This window comes from Poecile atricapillus, chromosome 2 (genome assembly GCF_030490865.1).
Source record: "Poecile atricapillus isolate bPoeAtr1 chromosome 2, bPoeAtr1.hap1, whole genome shotgun sequence".
NCBI lineage: Eukaryota > Metazoa > Chordata > Aves > Passeriformes > Paridae > Poecile > Poecile atricapillus.
Window position 1 is genome coordinate 18,198,039 of NC_081250.1, and position 18,407 is coordinate 18,216,445.

Sequence of the window (18,407 nt, forward strand, 5' to 3'; positions counted from 1 at the left end):
AATTCTGATAATAAAAAAAGGACAGAAAATTAAATACATTTCTGTTTTGTCCTGCTCTCCATAAGATGAAGGAAAGGGACCATATAATACATCCCAGTAACTGTTTCTATGGAGGAGGGAGATTAAACATTACTGCTTTGGATTCCAGCATGACAGATAACTTTGCTGCTGTGATCACAATGTCAAGAGAGAAATGGAGACGTGCAGCACATTTTTAAATTTATGTAAGAGTGTGTTGGGGTCCCAGACTCAGGTATTGACCTTACTTCCCCTGAACAGGCACACCTGGGAACACATTCTGCCCAGGACCTCCACTTAAGATCAGGTAGGGCACAGTTTAAGTCTTTGACTGAGCTATGTTGTAGGTATACTTGTCTCCAGCTCTGTGCTCTGGCTATACCTCGGGCCTCTCTTGTAGGTAGCTTGCCTGCACCTCTGTTTCTGGCCCTGGACAGACCCTGTGCCTACATTGTACCTTCCTGGATGGTCCTGGTTCATCACCTCAGCTTCTCTGGGACTGCTGATGTGATGTGCGCTCTTGCCAGCACCCTGCCCACTGAGTGTGCATCCTGTGGGCCCGTGCCTTGTCACTGAGGGCACTGTTTGCAGTGGGATGACCCTCACTTGTGGTTTGGCCACCTCAGGGAGCTGCCCTGCTCTTGCTTCTCCGTAAGGATCTGGTCACCTTGCTGAAGCATTAGCTGATGAACAAAGCAATCTCTACAGCAGACAGGTCAGTTTGTATTATTCAGAAGCCCATGTATGACTTATTAAAGGCACAGGAGATGTATGCTCTGTGTTACCCGTGGGTACTGACCCCGAACAGTGACGGCAGATGTCACTGAGTTCCTCATTATACAGCGGAGCAAAGCGTATATGGTGTTCGGTGTTTCTGAGCCGGGCAGATGTGCCTTTGCAGGATGTTGCCTGTCACTGACCACATCCTCTGTGGCCATGGAAGCAATCAAGAAACATTTTGCCGGGGGTATAACAGCACAGTGAGGTCATAGGGGTGCAATACTCTTCAAGGGGACCGAGTTTTCTCTATTTACTGCACGCCGGCTGTAAGGAACCGCTCTGCTCAGGGAGCCGAGCTGGGGCGGGAGCAGCTGGCAAAGCCCTGCCGCAGAGATCCCTCGCATTCCCACAGATCGTTTTACAGAGAGGGAACTGGAACCGGAGTAACTATCACACAAACTGTACAAAGTTACAGTGTAACCGACTAGCTAGCTAAAGAGTAGGGCGACAGCAGGTTCGGTTTCCCAGAGGACTGCAAATAGGCGTGAGGGCCGGAGGGCAGCGGCCGACAACCACCCCCTCCCCCGGGCGGCGCCGAGGCAGGACGCACCTCCGCAGGCCCCTCTCCCTGAGGGGAGGGAGGCGCGGGCGGCCCCCCCCGCCTCGCTGTCCGCGGCCGCGCAGGCGCCGCGCGCGGGGCCCATGCGCAGTGGGGCGGCAGAGCCGGCGCTCCGCCGTTCCCGCGGGGGCGGGGCGGGCGCGCGGTGCGTGGCGGGCGGGCGGCGGCCGCTCCCCGCGGGGGGGGCGGGGCGGGGCCGCCGCGCCGAGCGGGGCCATTTCAGCCGCCAGGCCGGGATGCGCCCGGTGTCCCGTGGCTGCCCGCCCGCCGCCCGCTTGCCCGTGAGGCTGCGGCGCTGACCGCCCCTGCCCTTCGCTCCTGGCCGCTCGCCGTTCTACCCCACACCAGCCCCTTCCACTTCTGCCGCCGGCAGCGCCATGGCGGCCCCCAGCAGCATCGTGCCCGTCATGGCGAGTAAAACCAAGACCAAGAAAAAGCACTTCGTGGCGCAAAAAGTGAAGTTGTTCCGGGCTAGCGACCCGCTGCTCAGCGTCCTCATGTGGGGGGTCAACCACTCGGTAAGCGCCGCCGTTCGACCCACACCAGCCATCCCGCCTCGCTGGGGCATCGCACCCGGGGGCTGCGGGGGCACGGGCGGGAGCGGGACACGTGCCGCCGAGAGCTCCCCGCCGGCTGTCGCCCCTCGCCCGGCGGGACCGGGAGCGCGTTACCGAGCGTGGGGAGTGCGGCGCGGAGCGGCTGCGGTGCCCTGCCTGGGCGCGGATGATGCCCGGGAGCCGTGCCGGGTGCCTGCGGTAGCCCGTGTCCGCCCTTTCGCCCCGCGGTTCCGCTCGGTGGCAGCGGGCGGGAGGTGCCCGGGAGGGGACGGTGCTGCGAACGGAGCCCGAGCAGCTCCGCTCCTGCCACCGGCCGCGCGCGGGCGTCGCATGGATGTGCTGCAGATGGGAAAAATCCCGGTTATCAGTGGGAACTGGCCAAGTACGTCCCGTGTCCGTGCAGGTCGCTTCGGCAAGCGTCCGCTGCCGGTGTGCGCGGGGGAGGGGAAGAGGAAGGGCTTGATGTGGTAAAGCGGCAGAACTGCACCATTTGCGAAGTGCTCCATCACCCTGCGGGGACGGGCGGCCCGGGCTCCGAGAGAACCCCCGGCCGGGCGCTGGTCTGCGTTAAAATTAGGAGCCTGGTAAAGATGTCACATGGTTTGGGCATTACGAGGCTGAGGTCGCAGCCTTGCATCTTTAAATAGCCACCATGGCAGGTTAAAAGTGTAGAGCCCAAAGATCGCCAGAAATCGGATGTCGGGGCAGTTGTGCAAAAAACGAATTCCCTTTGGCTGGAGGAGCCAAGCCTGTACGGCTGTGTCGGGTTTGCACGGTTTACGTCTGCCGCTGAGTAGCGAGTCTGTAAGAATGTCAGTGTGCAATTTGAGATTAGGCTACATATTTTGAAACAGCCACGTGAAACCGGCAGAGCAGCCTGTAGTATTTACTCGCTAGTCCTTTTGTTTCCTACGCATCCATATCCCCTGAGTTTTTTCCTCTGTGGATGTTTTAGTAGTTTTTGCCCAAAGCCTGGAGATGCATCAAGACTGAGCCCTGTTAGAGCTGTGTTAAACAGTACAGTGCCTGAAGTGAGGATTATGGGGAAATGCTTTGGTTGTATGTACCAGACTGAGAAGAAACTTCAGTGAAGTTGAATAGTCTGCCTAAGGTAGTGCTGTGAGTCATTAGGAAATGGTGATAAATGATTTCAAGTTTTCTGTAGGTGAGTTGTGAGCAGTGACATCCTATGTCATGAACTGATAAGACAGTAGTTATTTATCTACAAAGCAGAAACATCTTTAATTGCAGAAGTGTATGGTATTCTGTTTGCCTGAATTTGGCTTAAATGCACACATTTCTTTTGCTCCTTTTTTAGTGGCTAGTGTTACAGAAAATTCCCAAACGGGCCTCTTTAATGAAAGAAAGCAAGCTGGTAATTGCAGGGTGAGAGACTTGTACTGAATGGCAGCATGTGGTAGCTGTTCACTGTCTCCCTGAGGAGAGAGGGAGAAAGATCACTGATGAAAGCAGAGATCTTCCTGTTGCAACAGCTCATTGCTATATGAGTTCATACTGGAAATACCACTACTTTTAGAGGAAACACCTCTTTTCTACAAGTAATAACCAAGTAAATAGCGACAAATGCAACACCATATGTGATCCTCACCATCCTGCAGTCATGTGCTGTAGTGTGCATAGTTGTTCCCAGTAGAAAATGTAATCAAGTGTGTAGGTTCATGCACAGAAGATTCAAAATTGTGAACTAAAATCCTTTCATTGGTAAGGCACAAAGAACAACACCAGCAGTACAACAGGCTCAGAGAAAAGAGGCTTCACATTCACATGAAGGTGATGGTTGTAGGTGTGAATATCTGTTATGTTCTGCAGATGGCATTCCATTTCCTTACGCCGCTGCAAAATGTAGTCATGAGTAATGCTTGGAGGCCCTGTGGAAGTGAAATCCTGCTGAATGAGAGAGCATGGAAAAAAAGTTAATTTGATGCGTCCAAATTAAACATCTCTTCTTGGCCAAGAATGCAGCATTGAAGTGTTGCAGGCTTCTCTGTTCGATGCTTTTCCTGTCATTTTGTAGTGCTTCATGTGGCACTGTCCAGCAAATGAAAATAAGTGTACAGCATGGTTTAACTCTGTTATCACAAATAAGAGTTTTTCATGGGAGAAATACAGACAGTGTGTGTGGATTAATTAAGAAGTGGAATTAAGAATCCTTAGGTTTCTTAGCAGAGTAAACAGAAATCCTTAAGCAAAGACTAGGAACTGAGCATAGATCATAGTTCATGATGGTAGTAATTAAACTTGGAACACAGTAATCATCTGAAAAATTACATTTAAGACTGCCTGTAGTGCCTGTCAATTAATGAAACAATAGAAGTCTGAGCCTTACTGTCTTGGGGAATAAGTAAATGTATATTTAAACAGTGAAGCTGAGATGCATTCCTACATTTCTGACATTGCTGCGTGTTTTGGAAGGAAACACTTGGTGAAGATAAGAAAGGAAAAAGATTATTTTTCTGCTGATTTATTAACTTTTTAATCTTAGGACTGTACTTGATTGTTGAGTTTTGGAGGATTTTCAGAATTTGAAATTGAATGTGAAGAAGTTAAGGAAAAAACAAGCCTGTTGTCTTAACTCTCCTGTCCTAGGAGGAAGCATGACTCTAAAGGGAAACCTAAACGTTGGTGCCACAAAGTTGAAGGCTGACAGCAGCGGTGTGAATTCTAATGGGGGGAAAAAATTTGCAGAGGCATGTCTGTTACCCAAGGTTCTTATCAATTACCTGCCCATTCAAGAAACAGTAAGCCACTCTCTGTTGCTGTTTAGGTAGAAGAGATACCTAATACAATCCTGCTTGGTAGTACTGAATAACTTCAAAGGGCATGTGAGAGGAAAACGTGTGAACATTACCCAAATGTCTTATGAAGGAAGAAGAAATGTGTTCACATTCAGAGCTGTAAATTCATTTCTCAGTGTTCTGACATATGCTGTGGAATGAAGCTTGCTGCTAAGTGAAAGGGAAAGCAACTGTGTCCTATTTTGTAGATCTGATTATAATACTGATGACTTGTAGCAGCAAAGACTAATTGTCAGTGCTCGGGTCTTGCAGGCATCTGCATCATTAACAGTTGATTTTATCTCGGTCTTTTACCCTCTGTCAAAGATAATCTGGCTGTGCTACTGAAATAAATATTTAAACTCAGTGGTTAGTATATCTTAAAGCTATATTTTTAACCATAGTTGTATTTAACTTACAACTGATGTGGTAAGTAGCATTCTTACCTCTATATTGTCACTGCTGCTAGATTTCCACTGACTGGAGGAAGGAGGAGAAGGAAGGAAGGTGGCATGTAACTTGTTTTCTGTGCCTAAAAATGAAAGCCACAGCTTCTGTGTTTTCTGTATCCTGTGATAATAATCCCAGGCACAATAATGGCGAGTGTGCTCTCACTAGAATTGGTTGCCTGCTTCTGTTTAGGAGCTTCTTAGGAAAGCTGGGAAATTGTAGGCTTAGGTCCTTCAAAATATCAACCTGAAAGATGGCAGGAAACTAATACCAGTGGGTTTTTTGTAGCTTATTTTGAGGTAAAGAATAGACTGCTGGAGAGCTTGCCTACTGTCTTAACCATTAAATGTATTTGGGAGAAGAGCATGAATGCCTAATGAAGTTATTGAGCATACTGTACAAGTTTAAAAAAAAACCCAACCAAAAACAAACAGGCACCCCCCCCTCCCCCCCCAGCCCCTGGAATCTGTAATCACCATCTGTTTCTTGGATGATTACAAGCTGATCCAAAAATTTAACAGTGTCTGACTTCTCAGTGGCACTTGCTGCCTAATAAGCAAGTGGAGAAACAAGAATACGTGGATAAAATTACTTCCCCCCCCCCCCCAGCACTTTGTGGAGTACATCAGGAGTGTACTTTCTGTGGCTAAAAAATTCAACACATAATAAACTCCATGACCTTCTTCAACTGCTCACATGAGGCACTGTGAGCTTGATGCTACTGTTGCACTCTTCCTTGTATTCTTGCTTGATATTTTTAACAGAAGTGGAACAACATCAGGACAGAGCAATGAAAAGGGTTGTGGGGCTCCTATCTATCAGTGTACCTCTTGGATTTCTTCACCTCAGAGTCAGAAACTGGGCTGGGGGTGGGGGGAGGAGAAGCATGAGAAGTAAATGCATCTTTCTCCCCCTCCCATGCAGCAAGATATATTTGTTCATATTATGAATGCTTCTGTATCTGTAGAAAGTTATAAATGTCTGTTCTAGTCAGTTTTCAGTTTGGGAGTTTTCTTAGCTAGTATACTGGTTGGTCTTTCCTGTCACAAACTTTTATCTGGACAAATACACAAGTAGCTCAGTTATTAATACCTGTCCTTATGTTTTAACATGCAGCTGGAGAGCTTGTTAGGTAAGGTGGAACCTCTTAGTTGTGGCATAAATCACTTTTCTTGGTCCTGACTGACCTAGAATCTCTCCTAAGAACTTTGTCTTGACACATTGTACATGTAGGGAAAGGACACTGAAAAAGTGTTATTGAGTTGTTCTGTGGGAAGATGAAACCTGAATAATTGAAAATAAGGTGATGCCCTCTGGAATACAAACTCCATGTTTTTGATTAGTTTTCATTGAATAAAAGATGAGATCAGTTGAAAAAAACAAGCCCACAGTACTTAGTAGTAGTTACTCCTGTAACTTTTTTGAAGGCCTTCAAAGGTCACAGGAGTTAATTTCTGTGTCCATATTTTTAATGTAGTGTTAAATGATGATGTGACTGGTGGAACTGTGAGGATATGGAACCATAATGTTGACTCATGGCACTGGCTGTCAGCACAACAGGTTGGTTGGAAACTATCTTAGGGTGGGGAGGGCTACTCATTACTTGTCAGGTGTGTTCTTACTATTTGTATTTAATACAGAACATTGCTGCTGTAGCTGTGTTATTAGTGGCTTTTCAAAACTGAGGCAAAGTAAAACTAAAGGTATTAATCAAGATTTTCAACAGTGAGCTTGGAAAAAAACTCGAATTTGTGAATTGTTTAATGGAGGTGCTGTTAGTCTATGTTAAGACTATGGGAGAAGGCTCTTTCTAACAAGGCAGAAGAAACAATGTATTGAAAAGCATTGATTACATCAGAGCAGATAATAAAGCAATTAAAACTATTTTAAAATAGTCAGTTGGGCACTCAGCCCAGATGTTTGCATATAGAAGGAAGCAGAACAGGAAGAGCTATTTATTGAAAACTTGGTTCTTTTTTGGGTGTCAGGCTCTGTGTACTGCAGAAATTAATTTGATACTGCTTTTGCAACTGAGTGGATGGACTATTAAAAATAAATTGTAAATATTATGGTTAGGTTAAGGGTAGTAAGCATGCCTTCATGAAATGCAAATGGGAGTGATGTTTCATATTCTTCTGTAAACTATTGAAAGGCACACATACAATAGCTTCTGTTAGGAGGAGAGTAGAAGAGCTATGAAAGAGCTCTGACAGCAGTTTCAAAACTACTTTATGTAGTTTCTTCCAATCTACAAGATAAGGTGCTGCAAAGGATAGGGTCATTTTTTTTCCTGTGGGTTTTTGAAACTGAATTTCATTAACCCTTGCAGAGAGGGCTGGACAATGTTCCATGAAACAGGCAGCATGAATTTGTTTTGTTTGCTCAGCTTTGTTGTCTTATTTGAATATCCTGCAGCAGATGTATTAAGAGTCTCTACAGTATTATTTTTGAATTCCTTGCTCATTAAAGCAGACACTTTGCATTATGCCCATTGCCAGGGCCTGGTAGGTGTTTATTTTCCTCCTGTAGTTTCAGGGTGGCAAACTTTATTTACAATAACTGACTCACCCCATTATTCAGTTCATGCTCTACACTCTGTTCTTCCTTGAAAACATCTTGTGCCTTAGGGATCTGTACACTAGCTGTACATTATGCAACCTCATGACAACTTTAGAGTAAGGTGAAACTACCCATTATTTACAGTTCTTTGGTGTAATCTTGCCAAAACTAAGCACTTGGGAGTTGTAGTCATTTTAGATTATGAATATCTTGACTTGTTGAGAGCTTAGTCATCTTGGTTGTTAACTGTGAAGTTTTAAAGGTTTGAAAGTAGTACATATTCATCTCCATACTCCAGTATGAATTAATTATTTTATGTTTATTTCTGAGGCATTTTTCCATGTATTTCCATTTCTTTTATTTGGTACTTACTGTACAATATCTAACACAAGTTTTGATTTCTCTTCCTCATTTTCACTATTGGTAGCCCACGTGTTTGCACTTAGCAAAATAGTTGAAGCAATCTAAGAAATTGCTGCGTCACTATGGATGGTAATGACAAACCCTGTTCATTTTTGTAGTCTGCATCCTGGTGCATGGTGAAATGGGTTAGCTTTGAATTGGCAAGATGGTGACTTCTTGTGTGTGGTTTGCTATGTGACCATCTGTTTTATGATCTTCCTTTCAAGCCTTGGCTTTTCTATAATAAGTTAATTAGTTTTGTGTTAAGAGATTGCTTAATAAGGGTGTTGTGATAATTGTTTGAAGTAGCTGAATGTTGCAGTGATGGATCTCAAACTGAAACTATTATCTTCAAAGGATGGGGTTAAATAGTTTCCAGTAGAAGTACTTAATGGCCATACACCTTTTAGAGTACTTGATTTTCATCAGGCTTGGTGAACGGCTACCTTGGTACTGAGGAAAGGTAATTAGCCTAATCCAGTTCTTTTGTGTGCATTGTAAGTTCCCAAGGCAATCCTAATAGTTTTAACACAGCTGTGAGTATATGCATGAGCCTTTCAGATTGTAAGACAAAACTGAACAAAATCACTTTCCCTTATGTGCCATTATTAGAAAGCCTGTGGAGCTCCTTGGTGAGATTGAGACTCACAGAACCACCTTTCAGCTGCTTGAGCTAACTGGTTTAGTCTTGCACTTTTCCTCATCTCCCTCCTGATGTCTTAGTCATATGCTGTCTTGCTGCTCAGCTATACCTGTACTTGTAATTTATCTGTCTCTGCCATTGCTGTCTTCCTGGTTAACAAGTTCAGCCGTATCTGTCTTCCTGATTAGTTATTACTCAGCTCCAAAGTAATAATCTAGCAAAAATAATACATTTTGAGGAGTTTTTTAGATGGACCATAATTCATCGAAGTTCATGGTCCAGCTATGCAAACAGTTGTGCCAGCACAAAGAATGTGGAGTTGATGCAAAAACAGAAGAGACGGAGGAAGATAAGTTCCTTGTAAGGAAGTGCCAGTTTAAGCTAGCGTAAGGTTGGACAAACTACAGCCTCCATAATACTGAAGCCTACTAAAGCTGGGGCTGCTGGACTGATTTCCATTCTCTCTGCTGCTGGTCTGATCCTATGACAAGTTTGTTTCGGGAGACAGGCTAACAGGGGGGGAAAAAAAATGCAGAGAAGTGAATGGGGTAGGAGTTGTATACCACAAAAGGTCATATTTGTAAGTGTCCATCCCAGCTTAAAAAGAGGAATTAAAAGACTGCAGGTGAGCATAAAGGGAAGAGTCTGATGTATGTGTACTTAGAGGTTAATTTTTATCGTAGCTTAAGGACAGCTGGAGAGACTTGTAAAGCTCTAAAGTGGGCTCTTGGACTTAGCACTGATCTTCTGTCTATAGCTCAGTTTCATGTGTAGTAACCTCAGGTTAAACTGTTGTCCACAGTAAAAAAACCCACTTGAGTACAGAACTCTCATTGGATTCTGCACTTTTAATGAGGAGACCTTTCTCAACTACTTTTTAGTCTTTTGAAATAGTAGTGTATTTTGAAAAGGCAAAACTGTCTATATGGCACCCATTGATTTCTGGTCATCTCTACAGACTTGGTTTTTAGAACATTTTAAACCCTCTAACTATAACTTGTATATCTGGAGACTAAATGTCTTCAGAAAAGTTGTGATGGTTTCCTAGGGGCTGGAGTTTTTGTGGTTGCTTTTAGAGGTAACTGCCAACATCTGGAAGAACTTACAAACAATAACAATTCTTGAGAATCCTACCTTTAAATAGTCTCCTGCAGCCTATCAAGTATGTGGCTGTAGCAGTCGCTGACTTTTTTTTGGGGGGGAGGTCTAGAGAGGGAAAGAGAGGAAAATAGCCAACTTGGTTAGCCTAAAACTAGTTAAAAGAAAGCAGCTTATTAATAGTTTTGCTATACTGAACTGAAATTGAAAAATACCTGATCAGTTTGTGGCGCCAAGCCTCAATAGTCATGTTGCCATGTGTTTTGTAGACCCTTGCTAAATCGTGTGGGTGCCGAAAGCATTTTTGGTGCAGTGGGTTATGATGTCAGTGTTGTTGGCTGTTCTTTTTATTTGTTCAATGTGCTTTTCTTTTCTCTCAGAAATGTGAGCTTTCTGTAGTTAGTGTTTATTGGTGTTATGGTATGGTTTGACCCTTGTGGGTTTGGTTCTGAGTGACTATAACAAAACTTTCTAGAGGAGCTAAGAGAGAAATAGTTGTTAAAGTTTGTGGTTGTTGAGGCCCTTTACAATGTGCAAATCTCATGTATTATGGTTTCCTGGAGCTGAGCAAAAGTCGGAAAATTGACATAACAAAAGCAAGGTTGCTAATCTCTCGGCTTCCCGCTTTGGTCTTTCTGACTTTTTGTATTTTGAGCTGAATATAGAACTAGTTTGGAGAGACCAAGTTGCAAAATACCAAAAACTGAGAAAACAGTCGAGTTGAGGAATGGGATATCTATTTTTACTTCTAGAAGAGGAAGGACTTAACACATGCTGTCTCAGCTGGCTATTCAAAAGAGCTGGTTTTCTCTCTGGGAAAGAGAGCAGTCTCAGACAAATTGACTTCACTGGAAAGCCCATTCCAAACCTCCTCAGTCACTGCAAACTTGCAGGTAGAGGGCTCAGAAATGACTCACTTGGAAATGCAGTGTCAAATGCTTGACACCAGCTTCCTGTGCAGTGCCTTGGGGTTGATGCAAATTAGGGTGTCCCTGCTGCTCTTAATGTATTTTCCCCCTTTCCTCAGTAGCAGAGGAGAATTGAAAAGAAATTTTCTCGTTTAATAATTCTTTTAGGTCTTAAGCAGAATTGTCAGATTAATATGCTTTCAGTTTGACTCATGAGTCACTTTGCAGTGTGTGGTATGTTAAGCGGCCTTCTCCTGTGATGACACAATGGACAGGACCAAACAAGAAAAGCTTTCTGGATATTCCTCAGGTTTACAGAAGACAGGTGGTAAAAGTCAGTTACAGAAACAAAACCTTAGTGCTTGTTAATAAATCTGTGTACCTGCTTGCAGGCAAAAAGCACTGCAACCACTGACTTTAGAACCTCTTGCCCATTCTGTTCCTGATATAGCAGCTTGTCCAACTGTTATTTTGGGCCTCAGCTGATTCAACAATGTGCCTTCTCTTTCTACCTACAGCTGCAGGCAGTTGTGGCTGGTTATTTCATTTGAGTGAGCAATGTCCTTCAGGCTATGTTGGCTCAGGGATGTTAATAGAGTTCAGAAGTCTGTGAGCTCACAGAATCCTGCGTGCCTTGTTGCTCCTCTGCTTGTTCTGTTGCAGTACGTCAAAGTAAAACAGTATTGAATATTGAGTATCTTGACTATTGCTACTGCACTACTTTTTCTTGGTGCGAGTGTGGTGGATTTCTCTTCCTTCTCCACAATCTCTCCCACCTGTTGAGTTTTTTTGCCCATGTTACAACAGTTACCTGGTGTTGGTATTGGTACTCTTAGTTCAATCTACAAGCTAATTACTCTTCAGACATTATTTTTGTACTTGGTGAATCTTTCAGACAAGTATATTGCATGTTTCTCCTTGGAAGATGTGGTATGATCTTGGAAGATCCATTGGATATTTTTAATATTCCTGTTTCGTTGAGGAAGTCTCCCAGACTTTCATATTTAAGTCAAGTTTTTCATTTTCCTGTGAATGACTTGCTGAGGTTCTTGGGTGAAAGTGACTTGCTTCACAGTAAAAGGCTAAGCACCTAAGAAGGTACTGGAAGAGCCTGAAAAAAGTAGTTGCTCCTGCATGATTTGCTAATCACCTGTAAGATGAAGATCTATTGGGTTCTGACAGGTGTTGATTCTTTTACAATGGGCTGCTTCTTGCTAGCTACTCTGGAGCAATATGCCTGAGTGCAATTCTGCTTTCTTCTTCAACATGTTATAAATTCCCTTCAAAATGTAGAGAATCTTTCCTGAAAAGTCATGTTTCTAGCTGTTTTACACGAGAATGTGTGTAATGATTGGTTGTTTGGGGGGGGGGGTTGTATTGCTGAAGTTGCTAAGTCATCCTTATAGTATTTGACATATAAAAAATGCTTGTTTTATCCATGTGCCTTAAGACTTACTAGGGCCATGAAAACATTGTTCTTGTTTGGTTTTTTTGTTACAAGATAGCATACTGTTCTTGTGGCAACACAATGCTGAAAAGTTCAGAAATAACAAACAGATGAGGGATATAGAAATGTCTAGCTGGTAGACAGTAATTCAGTCACTGAAGTTTCTGTTGCTATGTGCATATGATTATCTCAATAGCAAGGCTAAAATTTCACTTTAAAACTACATTCACTGCTTAAGAAATCCTTTTTATTTACAAGGTGAAATTCATTTGAACCATCATATTTTAATGTGTTTTACTTAATGTAGTTGAGTTGGCCAAGATGTCAGCTGGAACCTGGGCACAAGAACATAGACATGCTTGTATTCTAGTGGTGGAAATACCTGAAGTAACCTGCTTGCTTTTGTGTTGCCATGGGACCCCTTTTGAATTGAAGACATCATCCAGGAGCTCTGTGTCACATATAATCACATAACTGAGATTTCAGAATTGCTTGTTTTTCAGTCAGACTTGTATTCTGACCAATAGTGGCCTTTTGATAAGCAAAACTGAAAGGAACCTGGATCATCTGTGTCTTGCTGATAGTCTTGAAATATATATAGCCTATTCCTCCAAAAAAAAAAAAAAAAGGAATAAAAAAGTGGGGGAGTTGGAAATATCCTATAAACATTCAACTTGCTGGTCAAAGGCTTTGAAAAATGATAATTTGGGACACGCTAATTTCTGACATGGGAAGCATTGTATTTAAATAATAAAAAACCTAGGCCCTTCTTTAAAGGAAGAACATAGAATTGGGCTGTGTGAAGTTCTCAAGATCAAGTTGTATAGCTACTTGTAAAGACAAGTAGTTTTACTGCAAAGGTTTCCCTGATTTTCTTCACCTGCTATTGTAAATAGACTCAAATAGAGGTGTGAGCTGGCATGCATCGTTTGGATGATGAAATTTAATAATATGGCTTCAAGTAGGTAGAAGAAGCAACAGAGCCAAGATAGTGAAGCGTGATCCTTGAGCTACATTTTCTCTACTACTTATCTTTGCTTCAGCAGCTGGCAAGTCTGAGCTCAGAATTGGTTCTTCAGGTTCATGCTTGCTTTGTTTTTACCCTTACTTGAATATAAGTTTTTCACAGAAGTTGCTGTGTAACCTCCCATACTAGGCAGCTCTGCTGGGGGATGCAAAGGCTCGTCTTTCTGGGTGCTACCGAGTTTATCTGGGGCTGCGTTCCATGCTTTTGATGTATCCTGCTTTTCCATACCATGCAATATGGATTCATAATAGTTGTCTAGGTAGTAGTGTTTACTCTCTCCTCAAGTGCTTGGTATGTCAAATACTTGAAATATAATTCTGAGGCCTGTAACCATATAGGGTACTTAGTTTATGGAAATGATCTCTCAGTTGTTGAAGTTTTAGTCCAGGAATGGTAAACTTTGTTACAGCATAGTTGTTGATGTAATTGTGCCATACAGCAATCTCTCTACAATTTGTGCTAGACTTCTTAAACACTCTTTGAAAAACATGCAATTTTATTTAAGTTTTTTTGGATATATCTAATGTCTCAGAGCTTGGGGTAGGGTTGACAAAAGGAGCCAGACAAACCAGGAGTGAAAATGCTCAGCTTTTGGGCTTCTTGAACATAAAATAAACAATGTGCAGTGAGTCACAGCACTGCTGCTACATAACTGAGGGGAGCTTGCAGGTTTTGTTTGTTTTTAATGGACTGTCCAAAGGATTGGTATTGTTGAATTTTACTTTATCTTCCAGGACAGATAAGCTGATTTCCTGCCTAATTAACTTATTGCATTCTGAGGTGTTTCCTAAAACCCTGAGATCCTGTGCATATACATGTGTTTGCATAATTAATGCACAAAGGAAAGTGCTCAGGAGAATCTGACTGAGGATTCTGGTGGAGTTGACAGCTCTCACTGTTGTACAAGGTTCCTGTTTCTCAGCTCCCCCAGTGAGCAGACAGCTTTGCAGGCACCTTGGAGGTGCATGGTAAATTGAACAGTGATAGAAGTGCAGTTAAACAAATCCAGCCTCCAGCTCTGCTTTTGGGCCAGTCAAGCTGGCACAGGTTGTGGATGCTGAATTATGCTCTTAAAGCATCCAGGGTGATTGATCAGAGAGAGGTGCCCATGCTATGGATGTCTAAAAGTTCTGGAATGGTAATTGCCACCAAAAATTAGAATTAAATAAAAAATTGTGCAGGATTACTTCAAAGCCAAATTAAGCTAACCACCAGTGAAAACTCCACAACATTGTTGGTCATCTTCAATTATCCAGGCCATGACCGCAAAACTGTTACATGACTCTATTGTAAATTTAAAACATATCCTATGTTAGTATAAACATCTACCTAAGTGACACTTTCCTTGTCACTTGGCTCCATCAGTATGAAACTGAAGACATTTAATCTTGCTAATTTTCCATGGTGATTTACTAATGAACTATTTAAATTATTTATTGGCTTCCCCCCCTGCCCCCTTCCAAGGTGTACTTAAGGTCAGGAAGTATGAAATAACTTAACCTGACATGAGTAATATTGCAGTGTAATACCTTCACTCCTAAAGACTTCCAAATATCTAAAGCTGGGATTTTACCTTCACTCTCCACATGTGAAAGAGGAAGGGTGTTTTGCGGACTAGAGGGGAATTTTGTTTGGGGGTTTTGTCTGGGGCTTTCAGTTGTCTTTCTCTGATTTCTGGCCAAGTTGTTTTATAAAAACATGGCTTCATGGTGAATGTGGGCTTGCTCCCTTTCCATGTGGAAGCTCAGCTGCTTGCCTGCTGAAAACTAACGGTGTGTGCAGGCAGGCAGGGGAAGCAGAAAGGACAAGAATGGGATGCAAGCACTGCTGGGAACAGTGGGCAGGAGAGCGCACTGGGAGTTGAGCTGTGTGATGCCTTGCTGCAGAGTGCAGAGGTAAGACTAAACCTTGGTCTATGCCAGCTGTGAGCCAGATCCTTTTTGGGACTCTGTTGGTTTCCCTCTCTGCATGGGGGGTAGTGATTTTGAAACTTGCAAGGTTGTAATGGTGATCCTCAAGAGGAGAAGCAATAGACGAGAAAGTGAAATCTCTGTCCACTGCTGCTTGAAGTTTGTGCTTCTATAGGTTTTACCGACAGCCTTATCCTAATAAGCTGCTTTATTCTTGAGCTTGTTGTCCTGCAGCAACAGATACCAAGTCTCTTAACACTTAATCAATTTTGTGCTAAGTCAAGAAAAGAAGCAGTAAAATGTGACAACTCTGATATTGCCAGTTTAAATATCAGTCTTTTAGGGGAAATGTTTTTAGATGTATATGCAGCAAATGCTAGGTGACTAAAACATAAAGAAAATGAAAGTATAGTCTCTGGTACGGGATTTTGTAAAAATCTCCTTGGAATACAGATAATCCATATCCATGGTAGCTTTTGGTATCTTGGAAGTGCTACTGCTTGTCCCAGTGGGAGACATTGATACCAGTTTTAGTCTATAGTTGAACCTAAAAATGGATGTGTTAGACTTAGTCCACCATAGTATTCTATCTTTAATGTCGTGGATTTTATTCTATCTTTAAGTTTGTAGCAAGTGATACAGGAACCTGAACAAACTGTTCCCCTGCCTCTTTGTCAAGAAACAGGAAAGTTATTCCACTTCTTTCAGTTAGTACTCTAATGAGACTCCTTCCTGGCCTTATATGAGACTATTGAAAATATTCACAAAAATCGTTGTTTTTTCCATGACTAGAGTCTCTTCCCTTCTGTTTTTGAATGTACATCACCTACACTTCCATTCCCGTGTCCCCTTCCAATTTAGGGTTGTGGCTCTAGTAAAGCCCCTGAGGGACAATTTATGCTTACTCCGAATAGCAATTTGCCAGATAGGTAATGCTGTATTAGCTTGCTTGCCTCTGTGTCTTTAGGGACTCTGACTATATGCTTCTAGTAGGAGTCTTGGAAAGGATAACTTGTGGTTAATTTTCAGGTATTGCTTCACTTTTACCTCCTTTCAGCAGCAGCCATTGTTGGTTTGGCCCTGTTCTTTTTCTTTTATTTTTTTCCCCTCACTGTTCTCACTATTGTACCATTGGCCAAACAGTTTTCTTGAGAAGAGAAAATATTTTTAGGAAATTGAGTACTTAGTTTCTGGTGGGATCTGACAAGTACTGCAGTCAGTGCAAAAGGGACAGGCAGAGCTGCCTGGTGGGATGCAGGAGCAATGAGTCTGTCGTCTTGTGATAAGGATCAAACTATTGCCTTTTGTGTCTTGCATCCCAGTTTTTACTTCACTCATAGTGGGGACACTTGCAGACTTTTCCAACAGTGCTACTCTGTAGGTGCCTTGGGCAAGCAGGTATAATATCTACATGGGTGAAAAAGTAAGAATTCTAAAATTATGTGTTTGTGCAGCCGTTGTGCACTGCCACATGTATTACATGATACATCTGATAGTTAACTGCCTTACTAAAAAAGATCTTCAGCATCTACTGTTGGTCCAACATAGTTTTAATTTGCCTTTGTTCAGAGACAAAGATGTCTTCTCTCTCTGCCACTTCAGTAAGAGACATGCTTCAGATTCAGGTTTCTCTCCTGAGTGACCTATTTGTATTTTTTCATGTACCTTTCTATTAGGCTGTGTCCCAGTCCCAGCAGTATGAACTGGAGCAGAGCAGCAGTGCTACCTGTCACTTAAGGTACTCTGATCAAGCCCTTCTCTGCTGTGTCTGTGGCTTTAATAAAAGGAGGCTGAGTTCCTACTGCTTAGTTTATGCTGGTTCTAATATTTGTCTGATGATTCAGTAAATCAATTCAGCTTGCCAAAAGACCAGACACTAATCTGGCAAAAGTCTGTGTTTTGGGCTTTTATATTCTCGTATTTTGCTGGGTTCATAGGCTGAATCAACCTGCTTTCTGATCGAAGGGATTGTTGGTAGAGGGGGTAGAAAGAGGCAGGACTATTCCCACTTGCCAAGTGGCAAATCATGTAATTGACCTTAGCTGGGAGGCAAAAGGCTGGAAAAACCACAGCCTGAGCTGGTCTTGCTGCTGGCTTCTGTCTGGGTAGGTCACCAGCTGAGCTCAACAAAAGGCATGTTGAATGCCAGGGGGTGGGAGGCTGGATCTGGCTGGCAAGCTGGGTTATTCTGCAACAGAGCTACATTGGAGAAAGCCATGAGCAAAGTTAACACTGTAGTGCTGCATTGTATTGTACAGTAGTCTTGAGTTTGAAAGAGTTATTCTGACAATGAATATTTTCCCTTTCTTACACCGTTAGGCTTCCATACATCAAACCTGATACCTGGCAGTACGTACTTGCACTAATGTGCTTTCAAGAGCAGCTTCTAATCTGAGTCGTAATGCACAAACTTTGTGCAAATACTCTAGCTCTTCCTTTAATGATGGCAGATCTTGATGTGGGCTTGAGGAATTCAGAGTTGAGTTGACTCCACGTACAACTTGTGCATCAAATACTTCCAGAGTATTCAGCACCTGCAACTGAACAAGTAATGTGCTTTGTGGGGTGTTTTCTGCTTCCCTTTCTACCACTGTTTCTGTTTTTAGTCATCACTACCTGCCTTGATTTTTATTTCTTTTCATAACCTGGATGTTCTGATATCTTACCTAAGTAAAATACCGTATCATATGAAGATCTCCAAAGAGAATTGTGACTGTATGGCATATGTTATTGGGAGATACACTCACCAGATTTCTTGGTATGTGTCAAACTGACTTCTCATTTTAATAGTAAAGACTTTCAGGTATTGTGATTTAGTTTTAACACTTCCTCCTTTTTTCAAGATTCTCTGCACAACACTATTGTAAGAGCTATGGTATTAGTGCATGCCGTGAATAATGAGCAGTAGACTTGAATGAAGCTTTTGGGACAATGTCCTGGGTTGATTATGATGTTAAATTGTATCCCCATTCGTCCACCTAACCCAGAGACAGGTTTATATTCTTAAAATTCCATCTGAGACTAAAAGTGAGTGGAGAAGAAGCACCGAGTCTGTTATCAGAGACTGTACTTGCTCCCCCCACATCGGGAGTTTTGACTACAGCACAGACAGACAACAAGACACAGATCGCCTTGGCTTTCCAGCTAGCCAGAGCAGAGAGGTCTTCCTGGACTGTTTTCTTTCCCTTTTCTGAAACAAATCGAACCTGCTTTGGACTGGGGACTCGGGGGAGCACCGGGAGCTTGCACCCGTG

The 18,407-nt window shown here is 42.9% G+C and overlaps 1 protein-coding gene across 1 annotated transcript in view; it reads left to right on the top strand.

Annotated features, from left to right (window-relative positions):
- Nucleotides 1-1,517: 1,517 nt before the first annotated feature.
- The window catches only part of PIP4K2A (phosphatidylinositol-5-phosphate 4-kinase type 2 alpha), a 110,804-nt gene continuing 93,914 nt past the window's right edge, over nucleotides 1,518-18,407 (top strand). Inside the window, exon 1 of the mRNA XM_058832474.1 lies at nucleotides 1,518-1,875. Within this exon, the coding sequence (XP_058688457.1) occupies nucleotides 1,735-1,875 (141 nt within the window). The 5' untranslated portion in view covers nucleotides 1,518-1,734. The remainder of the gene's footprint in view (nucleotides 1,876-18,407) is intronic.